Below are 18,790 nucleotides of genomic sequence, written 5' to 3'. Positions count from 1 at the left end.
ACAGTTATAACTGAACATACATTCTTTGATAAGTGAAAGACAAAATGGTGTCTATTAAGAATACTGATCTTGGAGTCCAAAGACTTGCATGTATATCCTGGCTCCAACATTTGCTCAGATGTATGACCTCGGTTAACTTTCTTAAACTCTTTAATCTTAGGTTTCCTCACCTATAAAATAAGGGGAATAATATGTATACTATACAAACCACAAAGCACTATATAAGTGTGTTTTAGTACTACTGTCAATATTGTTTTTGTCATTATTATGTATTAATCAAACACCTGAACTAAGTTCTATTCTAAATGAGGGCAAACACAGTCTTATAGTTTCCTCAGAAAACAGTGCTGCTCACAGAGTAGGCATTCAACGAATACTTATTTACTGACACTATTTTCACAGGTGATTATTATAGATTATATGTAAGAAAAATAGAAAAGATCTTTTGAAACTATCCTTTGAGATCGAACATCTGTCACTCAAGTTACTCATTAAATTCAGTATGAAATTATAGTTTTAAATTGTATTCACGAATCTAAATATTCTGGGGCATCATATGCTAAAAATATGGTATACTGATGGGTACTGTGCCAGTAATTATGCTTATATCAATAATATTGACATTCAGACTTAATATTAGAGACAAGCTTTGGAAGTTATATTAGTGATATTAGTGACCAAAAGTGAAAAATTATCAAGATGGTTATGAAAAAGAACTGCTTTGGTCGATTGAAATTTTGACTTAGTCAAATTGAAAAAAAAAACACAACAAAAAAGCTAGATTCAATAAACCAATGACTAATATTATAATAGGATCTAGAAGCACCAAATTTTTGAGTGACAGAAGCAAAAATAATTGCAGACTCTAGGCCAATGGACTTAGGAATGAAGGCCAATGCAATTAATTCTTCATTAAGGATAAATGTTTGCTGGATGAAATGAATTAATAAATGAGGTCTATATCAATATATTTTAAAAATACTCTAATAAAATGAAGTTTGGTGAAAGAGGAAAAAGTAGGTCATTCCCACAACATTAACAAATTGTATAAGCATAGAATAAATATTTATGAGATGTACAAATATCTTATATTGTAATTAATAATTAATTTAAGCTTACTTAGAGAAAAGTCCTATATTACTCCTTAAAGTATTGAATTTATTCATAGATGGTTTTATATATGGAAAATTCAGAGAATCTACCTCTACTAAAAAAAAAAGGGAGCAAGGGAAAAGCAATGCTTTTTCAGAAGTACATTAGAACAATAGCAAGCAATCACCAAATCTACAGGCTTTTTAGTAGGGATATTTCAGCAGAAGTGCAGGATATAATTTCAAACACAATGGAGCATCCAGGAATTGCCATATAGCTCTCTTAAGATTTTTTTAAAAAGATAAGTCCCTAGTATCTGCCAAGATAAACCAAGATCCAAATTATAGCCTCTAATTGGAACATATCCAAGGAGACACTTATGAATGCTTTTAACAAGGTAAATTGAAGTGGATTGTATTGCAACAACAATAAAAAAATTCATACAGGAAGACTTTGTGTTTGCCTGTATGAAAAGGAAGTTTCTGTAGCCTGGGTAATAGTTTTGCTCAGAGAGCTATGAGGTTTCAGAGGTGAAGCCTACCTTTGCAGTGTGTCACACGGCGTTTCCCTTTGTGATTTCAGAGACAGAGACAGAAGTGCTTGATAAAGAGATGTTCAAGTATAACAAGACTGCCCTGATCCCTGCTCTATCACTTGTTCACCTATTTTCAGTTAGAGGCTACCCTAAATATTGACCATTCAAGGGATGGTTATAAGTGCATTCAATACCAAGCTCTTTGAGGTACCCATGATATATTTTAATGATTCATGATTTCATCAACTTGGGTACTCAATCACCCAATACAGATCACAGCCCCTCCATGCTTTAGGAGACAATTTAATAAATGACTATGGCCAAAGGAAAAAAATAATCATTTGATGGTCAGTGGTCTGATGGTAAGCCTCTCTGAACTTTTAGTTAGTCTGATCCTCAGACCACAGACACACAGTCCATTGCCGGGCCGGCCACACACACAGACACTTAAGAGCTTGGTAGAACCTTGGCAGAGCTGGCATTCCCCTGGAATTACCTATGAGGAGCCAGGGTCACCTCCACACTGGGATGAGGCATTAGAGAAAAATGTCAGTGGAGGATGATAAAATGTATGCTGACAAAATTTCTTCAAAAAATCTGTATTTTGATTATAAATTTATTTTGAGAAAAAGTAAAATTAAATTAGTTTCTTCAACGTGGATACTTAAGGAGGGTGTCCGCATTTTAATGCAGTTTAAAGTAAGGTTAATAGACTGACGTAGCACTTCCCTTATTATGGAGTGTGTTAAGAGAAAAATGGATGTATACAGGTATACATTAACTATTAGTGTGCAGTATAGGAAATCAAAAGGCAAAAAAAGTTACTTTTAGACAGGGTTATAATTTGATGCATCAGAAGCTTCCCCTTTTAAAGAAATGCAAATGTTTATGAAAGAAGCCTAGTTAGTAACAAAGGAAACAGAAGCCCTTTATCTGTCAACATAGAAAATCCTGTTATAGCATGGGCAGTGGCAATTCAATCTTCCCCCATACTGCCAAATTAAAGTACCTTAAATCCAGTTTGGAAAGGGGCCAATTACAGGGTTAAGAGTCTCTAGAACCTTTAAAATCTTGGTCTCTCTGTTAATGACCAAAAAAAGAGTACCAATTATTATCTGAATTACTTGATAATCGGGCACTAAGCCGACCTCATATATTTGTTTTACATAATCTCCACCATACAAATGTTATAGACTTTCTTATCAGGGAATTCAGTGACAAAAGGGTGAAATGCTCAAATTCTATACCTCTGAAACCTTTTGTTCTTATTAATATCTCTAGATTTGAAGAAGCAAGGGTACATAAAATAAAATAAAACCAGACCTACCTGCACTGAAAATTGGTTCCTTGGGTTTGCTACAGAAATAAAACAGAAAATAAATATAAATATTGAAAGAAATCTCTGGGATATAATACATTCCACATGCATAATAAGCATCTACTACCATCAGCTGCAATAATTCATTTCACTTTAAGGTTGCATAAATTTACATTGCTCTCATGATTACTAATGAATAAACTGAATAAGTTGTGGTATGTGAATGTGATAAAAAATATGGCACTGTAAGAAATAAGAAAAAAGATTATTTTAAAAGATTATTTTATGGAAACACACGAACTGATGCAAAGTAAAAATAATTTATAGTACAATATCAATATTATAAAAATGAACTTTAAACATTTTTATAAACTTATGAAGAATAAAATAAGTAGAACCAGGAAATCAAGTTATACAATAACAAGTATACACAAATAACATACAGTATATTTGTGTAATGGCAAGCAAAGTTTTTTGCTGATTTTCTGTGTGTAATAATATTCAGTTTTCCAGCCTCAGTATTAGGTGCCTCTGTGCTGAGCCAATCAGACATATACAAGTGGGCTCTAACCAATCAGATATGTACATGTGGGCTCTAGCCAATCAGATGCTGAGTAGAACTGTATATAAAGAGAGCCAGTGTTGAGAAAGCAAACATTAAGGTAGCCAGTGTTGAGAGGGTGAGTCATTGAGAGGAAGAAAATGAAGAGACCTCTAAAAGCTGAGAGGAGACCTCTGACAGCAGCTGAGAGGAGACCTCTGAGAGCTGAGAGGAGACCTCTGAACTTTGAAAGCAAATAAGAACTGTGGGGCAGACACTTGCCAATTGGAGGGAGGCTTAGCTTGAGCCCCTTTTGAGAGCTATTAAAGTGAACTGAGCTGTTATTATAGAGCCTCTGGACTTTGGAGGTAAATTGAGATGTGGTATGTGTAAGTATTGTTGTCCTGTTAAGCTTTGTTTTCCCAGAGGCATATGCTGTGGGCAAGAGCCTTTGGAGCCTGCTGTTGGGCAGGAGCAGGGGAAGCCTGGAATGGAGCAGTCCCCATGAGCTAAAACATGGAGCAAGAACAGAGAGCTGCCTACATGTGAATCCAGGCAAGAGTCAGAAGCAGTCAGCCCACAGAGAAATAGCCATGGGACTTGGAAGTTCTTTGAGTTAAGATGAAAGAGGACCTTATTTGGACACAATACAATTATTCATGATTTTTAAAGGATGAACCAGACTATACATCTCCTGACAGAGGTAACAGTTTAATGGTGCAGAATGAGACATAATTTGTATTTTGCTTTACTTGACTATGCATATTTGTTACAAGAAATTTGTTTTTTTTCTTTTTTAGTCAATTGGGAGAGTGGAGTGGGAAGGAGAGAAAACATACCGTATTTCCCCGATAATAAGACCTATCCCGAAAATAAGCCCTCCCCTTACTGTGTAAGATTCCTCTAAAATAAGCCCTCCCCTGAAAATAAGCCCTATTGAGATTGCTACTGTAGTGAAGGTGCACCATTCCCCCCCTGTGAAACACACGCCACGCTCCAAGCTGCATCCAATCAGAGTTCTTCCCCAGTGATTTGCTTATTGAATACAGGTACATTTTTTTGTTCACATTTACCCATTTATTAAAATTGCTGTCAATGTTCATTAAAATAAACACTCCCCTGAAAATAAGCCCTCTGGTGTTTTTCTGTCCAAAAAAAATAATAAGACAGTGTCTTATTATCGGGGAAACATGGTATTTGTTAATTTTTTAGTAAAGTTTTAAATAGAGAAGTTGGAGGTGCTATAAATGTGGAATGTAGCATGCACTTTCGAATAAGGTCACCATGTTTTTTAGCTTTGTTTAATTGTTTAACTTTGTTACAAGAGGTTTCTCAGAGTTGGAGTAATTAATTATAATGTAAAAAAATTTATATCAACAAAACATTTTTTTTTTTTAGAAAAGGAAAAAATTACCAATGGCTTCAACCTATAACCTTTATACAGATGAAACTCTTTATGTATCTAGTTCTGAGTTGCCTTCTGAGCTTAAGACTCACATCTCTGTCTACACTTGAGTTTAACTGGATTTAATTATCATCTCTATGCTGACCATTCTCAAATCTGACTGTCTTGTCCCAATATGTCTTATGAACCCCAATCTGACATCTCTAGTTGCCTTTCAGGCATCTGAAACTAGATGTCCAGTAGACATCCTAAACTCAACATGTTCAAAATGGGATTCATTACTTCCCCATAAACCCTGCCTCACCTTATCCTCAACTACCCTTCCCTATTACTATAGAGAGTAACTCTGGTGTGCAACCACAACTCCTTAATCTCTCTCATGTCCCATATCCGATCTGTTGCCAAGGTCTTTTGATTTCACCTTTGTAACATCTCTCAAATATGCCCCCTTCTCTCCTCTGATACTGCCACCATTCTAGTACAGGTCCTCATCATCCCATGCCTGGACTATTCCAACAGCCTGCCAGTGGATCTGCCTGCCTCAAGTCTCTCCCCATTCTGATCCATCCTCTATTCAGACACCAAAGTGATTTTTCTAAAACACAAGTCCAATCAGCTCACTCCTGTACTCCTTCCTATTGCCTTCAGCTGTAGATAAAAAAGTACCATTTGGCATTCAAAGCCCTTTATAACCCTATCTTCTCTTACCTTTCTAGCCTTCTTCCACTTTACATGTACTACTTAGTAGTAACACTGGCATCCTGGCTGTTCCACATTCAAGACACTCAATCTCTTGGCTCTGAGAATTTTCTCTGGATGTCTCCCATGACTGGAATGTTAATCACTCCAGCTTGGCCTATAGATCTCCCTGGTTTCCTTTAAGTCCCAACTAAAATCCCATCTTTTACTGGAAATCTTCCCCAACCCCTCTTAATTCTGGTGCCCTCCCTCTGCAAATTATTTCCTCTTTATCCTGTATATCGTTTGTCTTGCATATACTTGTTTGCATGTTGTCTTCCTATTTTTTGCCTTTTTGTATCTCTAGAACTTAACATAGTGCCTGGCATATGGCATACTTTAAAAATTCTGAGTAATTGACTGATTATAGGATAATTTTACCTAAATGTTCTACAAGAACCTCAGATTCACCTTATTCAAAATTGATTCATTACTTTTCCTTCTTTTTTTAAAAATTAATTTGTTTGTTTCCTCTTAGTTTACAAGATTCAATTCCACAATTCCTTGAGTTTCACATTTCGTCCCCCTCCTTCCCCTCTCCCCCATGGCGGCATATAGTCAAATACAGGATCTGTAATTACTTTCACATTATACATTAGTCAGGTTATAAAGATGGATTGTATCAGATGGAATAAAAAAGGGTAAAGAGGACATAAAACCAAACAAGAGAAGGAAAAAGATCAGGTATTTTGCTTCCACCTGGATATAAACTCAGTTCTTTCTAGTTCTTTCTCTGGATGCACATATTTCTCTCCATCATGAGTCTTTTGGGATTGACTTATATCACTGCATTGCTGAGAAGAGTCCAGTCTATCAAAGTCGGTCATCACACATACGTTGTGTCTGTAAGTGCACAAATTTCTCCTGGTTCTACTCTTCTCACTCAGCATCAGTTCGTATAAGCCCCTCCAGGTAAATATGAAGACTGTCTGCTCCTCGTTTCTTATAGCACAATAGTATTCCATAACATGCATATACCACAACTTGTTCAGCCATTCCCCAATTGATGGGCACCCCCTTAATTTCCAATTCTTTGCCACCACAAAAAGAGCTACTATAAACATTTTTGTACATATGGGTCTTCCTTCCACTTCTATGATCTCTTTGGGATATAGCCCTAGGAGTCGTATTGCTGGGTCAAAGGATATGAAAGTATTTATAGGCCTTTAGGCATAATTCTAGATTGCTCTCCAGAAAGGCTGGATCAGTTCACAACTCCACCAGCAATGCATTAGTGTTCCAATTTGCCCACATCCTCTCCAGCATTTGTCATTTTCCTGTTTTGTCATCTTAGCCAATCTGACTGGTGAGATGTAGTACCTGAGAGTTGTTTTGATTTGCATTTCTCTAATCAATAGTGATTCATAGCATTTCTTCATGTGCTTATAGATATCGTTAATTTCTTTCTCTGAAAATTGCCTGTTCATATCCTTTGACCATTTATCAATCAGGGAATGACTTGTATTTTTTTTTTTTAGCAATCAGGGTTAAGTAACGTGCTCAAGGTTATACGGCCAGTTATTTCTGAGTATTCTGCTGAGTATCTGAGCCCAGATTTGATTCCCCAGGTCATCCCAACACTGGAGCCGGTGCTCTTACTCGCTGAGCCACCTGGCCGCCCCTAAGCAATTGGGGTTAAGTAACTTGCTCAAGATTACATGGCCAGGTGTTTCTGGGTGGGTGCTAAGTGTCTGAGCCCGGGATTCGATCTCCAGGTCATCCCGACACTGGAGCTGGTGCTCTTACTCACTTCCACCTGGATATAAACTCAGTTCTTTCTAGTTCTTTCTCTGGATGCACATATTTTTCTCCATCATGAGTCTTTTGGGATTGACTTATATCACTGCATTGCTGGCCGCCCCATGACTTGTATTCTTATAAATTTGACTCAATTCTCTGCATATTTTAGAAATGAGTCCTTTGTCAGAGACATACGTTGTAAAGATTCTTTCCCAATTTCCCACCTCCCTCTTAATCCTGGTTACATTGGCTTTGTTTGTACAGAAGCTTTTCAATTTCATGTATTCAAAATTATCCATTTTACATTTTATAATGTTCTCTAATTCTTGTTTGGTCACAAAGTCTTTCCCTCTCCACAAGTCTGACAGGTAAACTATTTCTTGTTTTACGAGACTGCTTACAGTATCAATCTTTATACCTAGATCATGCACCCATTTAGACTTGATTTTGGTATATGATGTTAGATAATGGTCTATGCCTGGTTTCTGCCATACTATATTCCTGTTTTCCCAGCAGTTTTTGTCAAATAGTGAGTTCTTATCCCAAAAACCAGGGTCTGGGGGTTTATCAAACAATAGATTACTATAGTCGTTGACTTCTGAATCTCGTGTGCCTAATCTATTCCATTGATCCACTCCTCTATTCCTCAGCCAGTACCAAGTAGTTTTGATGACTGCTGCTTTATAATACAGATTGAAATCTGGTATAGCTAGTCTACCTTCCCTAGCATTACTTTTCATTAATTCCCTTGATATTCTGGACCGTTTATTCTTCCAAATGAATTTTGTTACTTTTTTTCTAGCTCTATAAAGTAGTTTTTTTGTAAATTAATTGGTATGGCACTAAATATATAATTTAATTTAGGTAAAATTGTCATTTTTATTATATTAGCTAGACCCAGCCACGAGCAACTGATATTTTTCGAATTAGTTAGATCTGACTTTATTTATGTGAAAAGTGTTTTATAGTTGTGGTCATATAGGTCCTGGGTTTGTTTTGGCAGGTAGATTCCCAAATATTTTAAAACGTCTACAGTAACTTCAAATAGGATTTCTCTTTCTATCTCTTGCTGTTGAATTTCATTGGAAATATATAGGAATGCCGAGGATTTATGTGGGTTTATTTTATATCCTGCAACTTTGCCAAATTTATTTATTGTCTCAAGTAGCTTTTTACTTGATTCTCTAGGATTCTCTAAGTATATCATCATATCATCTGCAAAGAGTGATAGCTTGGTCTCTTCTTTGCCTAATTTGATTCCTTTGATTTCTTTTTCTTCTCTAATTGCTACTGCTAACATTTCTAGTACCAGATTCAATAAGAGGGGTCATAGTGGACACCCTTGTTTCACTCCTGATCTTATGGGAAATGCTTCTAGCTTCTCCCCATTACATAGAATACTTACTGATTGCTTTAAATAGATGCTACCTATAATTTTAAGGAAGGCTCCATTTATTCCTATACTAGGAATGGATGTTGTATTTTGTCAAAAGCCTTTTCTGCATCTATTGAGATGATCATGTGGTTTCTGCTAGTTTTGTTGTTGATATGATCAATTATACTGATGGTTTTCCTAATATTAAACCATCCTTGCATTCCTGGAATAAATCCTACCTAGTCAAAGTGTATTATTCTTGAGATAAGTTGCTGTAGTCTTTTTGCTAATATTTTATTTAAAATTTTTGCATCTATATTCATGAGGGAGATTGGTCTATAATTTTCTTTCTCTGTTTTATCTCTTCCTGATTTAGGTATCAGTACCATATTTGTGTCATAGAAAGAATTTGGTAGGACTCCTTCTTCACTAATTTTCCCAAATAGTTTGTAGAGTATTGGAATCAATTGTTCTTTAAATGTTTGATAGAATTCACTAGTAAATCCATCTGGCCCTGGATATTTTTTCCTAGGGAGTTGACTGATGGCTTGTTCAATTTCTTTTTCTGAGATGAGGTTAAGTAATTTACTTCCTCTTCAGTTAATCTGGGCAACTTGTATTTTTGTAAATATTCATCCATTTCACTAAGATTGTCAAATTTATGTGCATACAATTGGGAAAAATAATTCCTAATTATTGTTTTGATTTCCTCTTCATTGGAGGTAGATTCACCCTTTTCATTTTTGATGCTCATAATTTGGTTTTCTTTCTTTTTTTTTATCATATTGACTAAGGGTCTGTCAATTTTGTTGTTTTTTTTTCATAAAACCAGCTCTTAGTTTTATTTATTAATTCAATAGTTTTCTTAATTTCAATTTTATTAATCTCTCCTTTGGTTTTCAATATTTCTAATTTAGTATTTAATTGGGCATTTTGAATTCGTTCTTTTTCTAGTTTTTTCAATTGCATGCCCAATTCGTTGACCTCCCTTTTCTCTAATTTAATCATGTATGCACTCAGGGATATAAAACTTCCCCTAAGAACTGCCTTTAATGCATCCCACAAATTTTGGTATGTTGTCTCATTATTATCATTCTCTTGAATGAAATCACTGATTGTTTCTATAATTTCTTGTTTGACCCACTCATTCTTTAGGATTAAATTGTTTAATTTCCAATTAGTTTTTAGTCTGTCTTTCCAGGGCCCTTTATTGCATATAATTTTTATTGTATCATGGTCTGAGAAGGATGTATTTAATATTTCTGCCTTACTGCAAAGAATTGTGAGGTTTTTATGCCCTAGAACATGAACAATTTTTGAGTATGTGCCATGAACCGCTGAGAAGAAAGTACATTCCTTTTTATCCCCATTCAGTTTTGTCCAGAGATCTATCATATCTATCCTCTTTAAAATCTTGTTCACCTCCATAACTTCTTTCTTGTTTATTTTGAGGTTAGATTTATCAAGTTCAGAGAGAGGGAGATTAAGGTCTCCCACTAGTATAGTTTTGCTATCTATTTCTTCCTCTAATTCCTTTACCTTTTCCTCTAGGAATTTGGATGCTATACCACTTGGTGCATATATGTTAAGTAATGATATTGCTTCATTCTCGATGGTGCCTTTTAACAGGATATAGTTTCCTTCCTTATCTCTTTTAATTGGGTCAATTTTTGCTTTTGCTTTATCTGAGATAAGGATTTCTACCCCTGCTTTTTTTACTTTAGCTGAGGCATGATATATTTTACTCCAGCCTTTTACCTTTACCCTGTGTGTATCCCTCTCCTTCAGATGTGTTTCTTGTAAACAGCATATTGTAGGATTATGATTTCTAATCCATTCTGCTATCTGTCTCCATTTTATGACAGAGTTCATTCCATTCACATTTACAGTTATGATTGTTACCTGTTTCTTTCCCTCCATCCTATTCCCGCCCTTGTTAATGTTCATATTTTTCCCCCCTTCTCCCTTCCCCACCTTAATAGTTTTCCTTTTGACCACTGCCTCCCTCAGTATTCCCTTATCAGCCCCCCTCCCTTTTCCTCCCCTTTCCCCTTACTTCTTCCCCCCCCTCTTAACCCCCCCCCCCCTTTTGTAGCCCTTTCCCCCTTCTACTGTCTGTAGGATATTTTTATACTTAATGAAGTATGTTATTTCTTCTTCACACCAAGAGTAACAGGAACAAATGTCATGCCAAGCTCCTCTCCCTCCCCTCTTTCCCTCTAAAATGATACTTTTTTGTGTTTCTTCTCCAGAGAGTTCTATGCTTAACTGGTTGTTATTCCCTCCTTGCACCAGAACCAATGAGGGAAGAGCTCATATGATTCCCATCTCCCTCCCTTCTTTTCCTCTGCTATACAGTTTTTATGCCTCTTTGTGTGGCATAATTTACCCTTTTCCACTTCATTCATTCCCTTTCTTCCATTGCAGTCCCTTTGTAGCCCTTGATAAGAATTTTTTTAATCATCATTTTGTGTATTTTATACTCATACCCTCTACTTGTCTATAACCAGTTTGCTCTTATCAAATAGCAGGGTGTGTGTGTGTTTTCCTTGTTTGCCTTACTATGTCACTGTTGCATCTTGTAATTGGAGGTTGAATTTTCCATTGAGTTCTGGCTTTTTTATCAAGGAGGTCTGGAACTCTGTTATATCACTGAATGACCATCTCTTTGCCTGGAAGAATATGCTCAGTCTCACTGGGAATGTGATCTTTGGTTGTAACCTGAGCTCTTTTGCCTTCTGGAAAATTGTATTCCACTGCCTCCGATCTTTCAGTGTAGAGGCTGCCAAATCCTGTGCGATCCTCACTGTGGACCCTCGATATTTGAATTGTTTCTTTCTGGATGCTTGAAGTATTTTCTCTTTTATCTGGTAGTTCTGGAGTTTGGCCAAAACATTTTGAGGACTTTTCAGTTTGGGATCTCTTTCAGCAGGTGTCCAGTGGATTCTCTCAATTTCTATTTTACCCTCAGGTTCTAGTATCTCAGGGCAGCTTTCCTTAACAAGCTCTTGGAGAATGTTGTCCAGTTTCATTTTTTCATCATGATTTTCTGGTAGGCCTATGATTCTGAGTTTATCTCTCCTGGATATGTTTTCCAGGTCAGTTATTTTTTCTTTGAGGTATTTTACCTCTTTTTCTAATTTTTCATTCTTGTTGTTTTGACTAATTCTTTGGTTCCTTATAGAGTTATTTCTTTCAATTTGGTTGATTATAGTTTTTAGCAAATCATTTTCCTTGGTTAATTTTCGGAGCTCCTTTTCCATATCATACACTTTTCTTTTTAGAGAGATGTTTTCTTCATTATAATGTTTTTCTAATTCTGCTATTTTGGTTTTGAGAGAATTATTCATTTTGTCTTCTATCTCTCTCATTTGGTTTTCAAAGTTCCTTTTGATCTCATCTAGGAGAGCCTTCTTTGCTTGGGACCCATTCCCTGTTGATGTTTCAGCTGTGGGTGTGGAGTCCACATTGTCTCCCTCTGAGTTTGGTTCCTCCCTCTAAGGATAGTAGGACTCCAGAGTCTTTGTAGTCTGCTTTCTACCCATTTTGAGGCAAGGCACTAGCCACGCCCTTCCTCTAGGGATCACAAGCCTTTACTGTAGAGGGTTTTGCCCTGGGGCAAGAGTTACTATGTTTTCAGTGTCAGAGGCGGGGTTTGGAGCAGGTGAGGTTCACTCTGTCATCCTGATCTTTGGAGGTCCTGATAGGGGCTTTTTTTTTTTAAATTTCTGGACTATGAAGTGGTAGCCCCAGGAGTATTTGCTGTCCAGGACAGGGGCCCCTGTATTTGCTTCTTACCTTGATCTTTCCAGTCCCAGCCCTTTGGTGATAGGCCTAGTAGTGGCCCTTGTGGTTGGTGGGATGACTTGCCCTCTGAGTTGATCAGGCCCCTTCCAGGCCTGCCTCTGCGTCTGCCGACTCATTAATTTTCCTTCTAAACTTCTAAAGTCCTTCTTTTTTAAAAAATTTTTTTTAAGCAATCAGGGTTAAGTAACTTGCTCAAGGTTACACAGCCAGTTATTTCTGGGTGTGGTGCTGAGTATCTGAGCCTGGGATTCGATCTCCAGGTCATCCCAACATTGGAGCCAGTGCTCTTACTCGCTGAGCCACCTGGCTGCCCCTAAAGTCCTTCTTAGTAAGAAGAAGTAAGTCTTTTTTCTGATATAATAATTCTTACATTTGTCTCCTCTTGATTCTTACTGCCACCATACTAAATAGGCCTGCCCATTAACACCTGTGTAACTACTGCAGTAGTCTTAACAGGTATGGTTACCTTCACTCCCTCTTTCACCCTTCCAAGTCATCCCTTAGAAGCTATCAGACTTAATCCCTTTGTACACATATCTTATTACATAGATCTTTTATCTAAGTAAAATGCAAAATGCTTTAGGCATTCAAAGTCATGTTATCTTCTCTTATGTTATTTCTTTCCATGGAACCTATGGCCTATTCATACATACTAGACTACTTACCATTTTTCATAAATACCACTATTACTCCTCCCCCAACACACACTTTTCCATTTCTTTATTTATGATGTCTCCTCTGCCTGCATCTTTGCTGTCTACTAAATTCCTACTTATCATTTAAAGATGATATTATTGTTAAAATAGCATCTCTTCCAGAAAGCCTACTTTTATTCATTTAGTTAGTAAGAACCTTTTAACCAGCCTACTTGAACCTCACATAAAACATTTTGTTCCTTTACTATGCTCTAATCATCAGTATGGCATTGTTAAGGGCCCATCTCAGGGTAAGAAGACCTGAGTTTAAGACCTGTCACCGATTCATACCAGTTGTATGACCCTAGGAAAATCAATTAATCTCATAGTGCCCTGGACAACTCTTTAAGCACTATAAATTATAGAACAGGGGCTGGTCTATAAATAGGGACCTTTTTTTTTAAACCAGAAGTTCCCTAACCAATAAAATCACAGGTCTGGACCCACCCCAAAATTGCATATGTAAGTGTCACATCTCCCTGCTCCATGAAAGTAAGGACAATGCCATATCTAAACTTAATACATTAATTAGAACCAAGAATAGTACTCTGCTCATAATACAGATTTAATAAGTGTTTGTTACGTTTAATTGAATTTAGTTAATTAAAAGTGAAAGAGAAATAGTGGTAAATGATGATTTCTTAAAATTGGCTACTGTCATGGCACGCACGCACACACACACACACACACACACACCTCCCAATTTCGAAGTAAATGTTGTGCTAATACATTAAAAAACAAGAATTACAGATAGTTCCTCCAACACAGTTTAACCACAGAGATCTTTAAAATACACCAAATAAGTCTTAATCAGAAATCCAGGAAAAAATTCAAGTGAGTAATTTTTTCCCCCCCCAGAATAAATTGGCACAGGGAGAGAAATAGAGAGGTTTGTGTAAATTGGTGACAGAATCTGACCAGGGATGTACCATTTTAGCACATGAGGCAAGATGAGTTCCCAGACTCATAAAGGGATAACCCAACTTTGTGCAATATTTGGGAAAAGGTTCCAAGTGTCAGTTCTATTGTTTACTACCACAGATCCAGGGTGGACTGAGAGAAGGGGACTTTTGCCTAGGAGTGGTGCTTCTGGATTGAGCCATAGGCTATGTACTGATCTAAGACTGATCTAAGAACAAATTCAGAAGCAAACAAGGGCTGTGTAGTTCTGATAGTTCTGACCCTAGGAGTTGAGTAGGGCCTTAGTTCCATTATCCAGCCCAGTGTGAAGCCTGAAGAGGGAAAAACAGGGAAGGAATCCCAGAACAAAGGGTAGCCTACAGTTCTGTCACTCTGAATTAGCAGAAATTTCCAGTTGGCTGAATAGATAGTGATTGAGTCCAGTAGCAGTCGACTGGACTTTCAACCATGGACAAACTAGTAGGAGTATGATGTAGACCCAAACCCAGGTCAGAAACTTGCAGAGTTAAGACCAGGAGTGCAGGTACCTTGTTATCATACCACTTGGGAGCAATGAAAGCTTGCAGATTCCCAGCTTGAGCTATCTCTAAGATCCTAGAATATCAAAATTTTAGTTCAGAGATTCCCCCAGAAGTGTGCAGAACACAGTCCTAAAATAAAGCCCAAAGTCAGGAAGTGGATTGGAGGAATGAGCAAACAAATAGACAAATAAAAAAAGAATCCCACTATAAAGAACTACTGTGGTGGCAGGAAATCTCAAGACACAAACTGAAGAAGAGAATGAATATAAAATATCTACAAGAAAAACCTCAAAGAAAAACAGGGCATACACATAAGTCCAAAGAAAATTCTTAAAAGAGATGAAGAGTTTTTTTTTTTTAAAGAGTTAAGGAATGCTAGAGAAAAATAGGAAAATAAATGAGAGAAGAAAGATTTGGAAAGAGAATTAATAGCTTGGAAGAAGAGATACAAAACCTTACCCAAAGGAGAAAAAAAAACCTCCTTGAAAATTAGAAATGACCAAATAAATGCTAATGACTCCATGAGACAACAAGAAATATTAAAACAAAGTCAAAATGCATCTCATAGGAAAAACAATTGACCTGGAAAAGAGATTGAGGAGAAAAAATTTAAGAATCATTGGAAAGCCACATGTCTGAAAGCCTGAAAGCCATGACAAAAAAGAAAGAGCCTTAGAAAAATCACATTTCAAGAAATCATAAAAGAAAACTGCCTAGATCTCTTAGAACCAGAAAGTAAAGTATAAACTGGAAGAATCCACCAGTCATTAGCCTCCTAAAATAAACCCCAAAATGAAATGTCCCAGGAATATTTTAGCCTAAGCCAAAAATTTCCATGTAAAAGAAAAAAAAAATACTGGAAACAGCCATAAGGAAAGAATTCAAGCATTAAGAAACCACAGTCAGGATCACAAATAATTTAGGAACCACTACTATTAAGAATGGTGAACTTGGAATACAATATTCTAGAAAGGACATGGGTTTATAAGAAAGAAATAACTTAGCAAAATTAAATATAATACTATGGGAAAGGGAGGATGGACTTCAACAAAATAGATTTCCAAGCATTCCTGATGAACAGAACAGAGCTGCATATAAGCTTTGAAATATAAACACAGAAATTAAGAGAGACAAACAAAAGAAGGTAAATATGAGTGATTATAAGAGACTATAATATATAAAAGACTAAACAAGGGTAAATTGTTTATATTCTAATATTGGAAGATGATATATGTACCCCCTGAGGAATCACAGAGGAAATCACTCAGGAATCCCAGAGGAAATCTGATTAGACAGAGTACCTGGGAGTATTTCTATTATGTTTATATGATCTTAAAGGAAGAATGGAAAGGAAGTCGGGAGAATTTACTAGTGGTGGGAGAAGAGAAGGATGAGGAAAATTTCCTCATATAATTTGTGCATGCAAGCAGAAATCTATATAAATACAAAGCAATAAGGAAAGAATACACACACACACACACACACTCAGAAAGAGAGAGTTGGGAACAGAAATAGTCAGGCCTTGATTAACATTAATAATGAATTCTCCTAAAGAAGTTGTACTGCATATTCCTAATAGGCTAGAACAAATTGTTATATTTTATGTAATTATAAATTCAAATAGTGGGAATTCAATTACATGTAAAAGCTTTAGGGGATTCGTTAATCATACTAATTGGGATCTACAAGTACATTTTTTTTTATCCTCTACTGATGTGTTTATTTTTATAGGTCAGTCAATATGTCAGGACACACAGTTCAAAACAACTCTATGTAATACAATTCTGTAGTAATAAATATAGTATCAGAACATTCCCCTCTCTCTCTTTTTTTTTTTTTTTGGAGGGCAATTAGGTTTAAGTAACTTGCCCAAGGTCACACAGCTAGGTTTTTGTTTTTTTTGTATGTGTTAAGTGTCTGAGGCCGGATCCGAATTCAGGTCCTCCTGACTCCAGGGCCAGCACTCTACTCACTGCGCCACCTAGCTGCTCCCCTTCCCCTCTCTATGAATATACCTTCAGTTGATTTTTTTTATACCCACATGTAAGATTTTACATAGGACATTATAGGGATGGGGAATATACACTGTGTGACCTGTAGGTAATCAGTACATATTCAGGTAGTATTTATACCTAGGGCACACATGTAAGGGCAAGACGTGTATCCAGCACCACAGAGCCATTGATATCTGTTGATGGTGTCACTATATGCTTCTCCCTTCTGGGCCTGCTTGAGTTTTTATTTATTTACTTTTAGTTTAGAACATTGAGTTCCACAATCCCTTGAGTTCCAAATTTTCTTCCTGTCCCTCTCTTCTCCCCTCCCCCGCCATGGCAGCATGCAATCCGATATAGGTTCTACAAACACCTTCACATTAAATATTAGTCAAGTTGTAAAGAAGGACTATAACCAATGGAGTGAACAGCGAGAAAGAAGGAACAAAACTAAACACAAAAGAGAGCAAGTAGTTTTCTTTAATCTGCATTCAGATTCTGTAGTTCTTTCTCTGGATGTGGATGTCCTTTTCCATCATGAGTCTTTTGGAGTTGTCTTATAACCTTGCATTGCCGAGAGGAGCCTAATCTATAAAAGTTAGTTGTTACACATACAATGTGTCTGTAACTATGTACAAAGTTCTCCTGGTTCTGCCCTCTTCACTCAGCATCAGTTTGCATAAGTCTCTCCAGGTTATTAAGAAGGCTGTCTGCTCCTCATTTCTTATACTACAATAGTATTCCATTACATTCATATACCATAATTTGTTTAGCCATTCCCCAATTGATGGGCATCCCCTTGATTTCCAATTCTTTGCCGCCACAAAAAGAGCTGCTATAAATATTTTTGTACATACAGGTTCTTTTCCCATTTGTATGATCTCTTTGGGATATACAGTCCTAGAAGTGGTACTGCTGGGTAAAAGGATAAGTACTTATTTATAGCCCATTGGGCAAAATTCCAGATTGCTCTCCAGAATGGTTGGATCAGTTCACAATTCCACCAACAATGCATCAGTGTTCCAATTTTTCCACATCCTCTCCAGCATTTATCATTTTCCTGTTTTGTCATCTTTGGCCAATCTGACCAGTGAGATGTGATACCTCAGAGTTGTTTTGATTTGCATTTCTCTAATCAATAGTGATTTAGAGCATTGTTTTCATATGCTTATAGATATTTTTAATTTTTTCCTGTGAAAACTGCCTGTTCATATCCTTTGACCATTTATCAATTGGGGAATGACTTGTATTCTTATAAATTTGACTCAGTTCTCTATATATTTTAGAAATGAGGCTGTTAGGGGCGGCTAGGTGGCGCAATGAATAGAGGACTGGCCCTGGAGTCAGGAGGACTGAGTTCAAATCAGACTCACTTAACTCTTACTAGCCGTGTGACCTTGGGCAAGTCACTTAACCCCAACTTCCCTGCCTTCCCCCTCCAAAAAGTACAAAAAAGAGAAAAAAAGAAAAAGGAATGAGGCCTTTATCAGAGACACTGGTTGTAAAAATCTTTTTCCAATTTCCTACTTCCCTACTAATCTTGGTTACATTGACTTTATTTGTACAAAACTTTTTCAATTTAATGTAATCAAAATTATCCATTTTGCATTTCATAATGCTCCCTAATTCTTGTTTGGTCATGAATTCTTCCCTTCTCCGTAAATCTGACAGGTAAACTATTCCTTGTTCTCCCTAATTGCTTACAGCCTCAGCCTTTATAGCTAGCTTGTGTACCCATTTCAACTTGATTTTGGTATATGGTGTAAGATATGGTCCATGCCCAGATTCTGCCACACTATTTTCCAGTTTTCCTAGCAGTTTTTATCAAATAGTGAGTTCTTATGCCAGAAGCTGGGGTCTTTGGGTTTATCAAACAGTAGATTACTATAATCATTGACTGCTGTGTCTCATGTACCTAATCTATTCCACTGATTTCCTCATCCAGTACCATGTAGTTTTGATGACTGCTGGTTAAAATCTGGTATGGCTAGGCCAACTTCCCTAGCATTTCTTTTCATTAATTTCCTTGATATTCTGGACCTTTTTTTCTTCCAGATGAATTTTGTTAACTATTTTTTCTAGCTCTATAAAATAATTTTTGGTAGACT

The 18,790-nt window shown here is 36.7% G+C and overlaps 1 protein-coding gene across 6 annotated transcripts in view; it reads right to left on the bottom strand.

Annotated features, from left to right (window-relative positions):
• Positions 1–18,790, bottom strand: part of LOC138173823 (echinoderm microtubule-associated protein-like 1) — a 316,335-nt gene that overhangs the window by 103,637 nt on the left and 193,908 nt on the right. For 4 of the 6 annotated variants that reach the window (XM_069103910.1, XM_069103913.1, XM_069103908.1 and 1 more), the window contains 2 exons: positions 2,955–2,983; positions 1,634–1,660 (listed from right to left, as the gene is read on the bottom strand). In XM_069103910.1, the coding sequence (XP_068960011.1) occupies positions 1,634–1,660; positions 2,955–2,983 (56 nt within the window). The remainder of the gene's footprint in view (positions 1–1,633; positions 1,661–2,954; positions 2,984–18,790) is intronic. The other 2 variants (XM_069103912.1, XM_069103909.1) reach the window with 1 other exon arrangement.

Source organism: Petaurus breviceps, unplaced genomic scaffold, assembly GCF_028583685.1.
Source record: "Petaurus breviceps papuanus isolate PSGF00001 unplaced genomic scaffold, PetGlider_PUasm1.0 65, whole genome shotgun sequence".
NCBI classification, from domain to species: Eukaryota; Metazoa; Chordata; class Mammalia; order Diprotodontia; family Petauridae; genus Petaurus; species Petaurus breviceps.
This window is presented reverse-complemented; position numbering and strand designations above follow the sequence as displayed.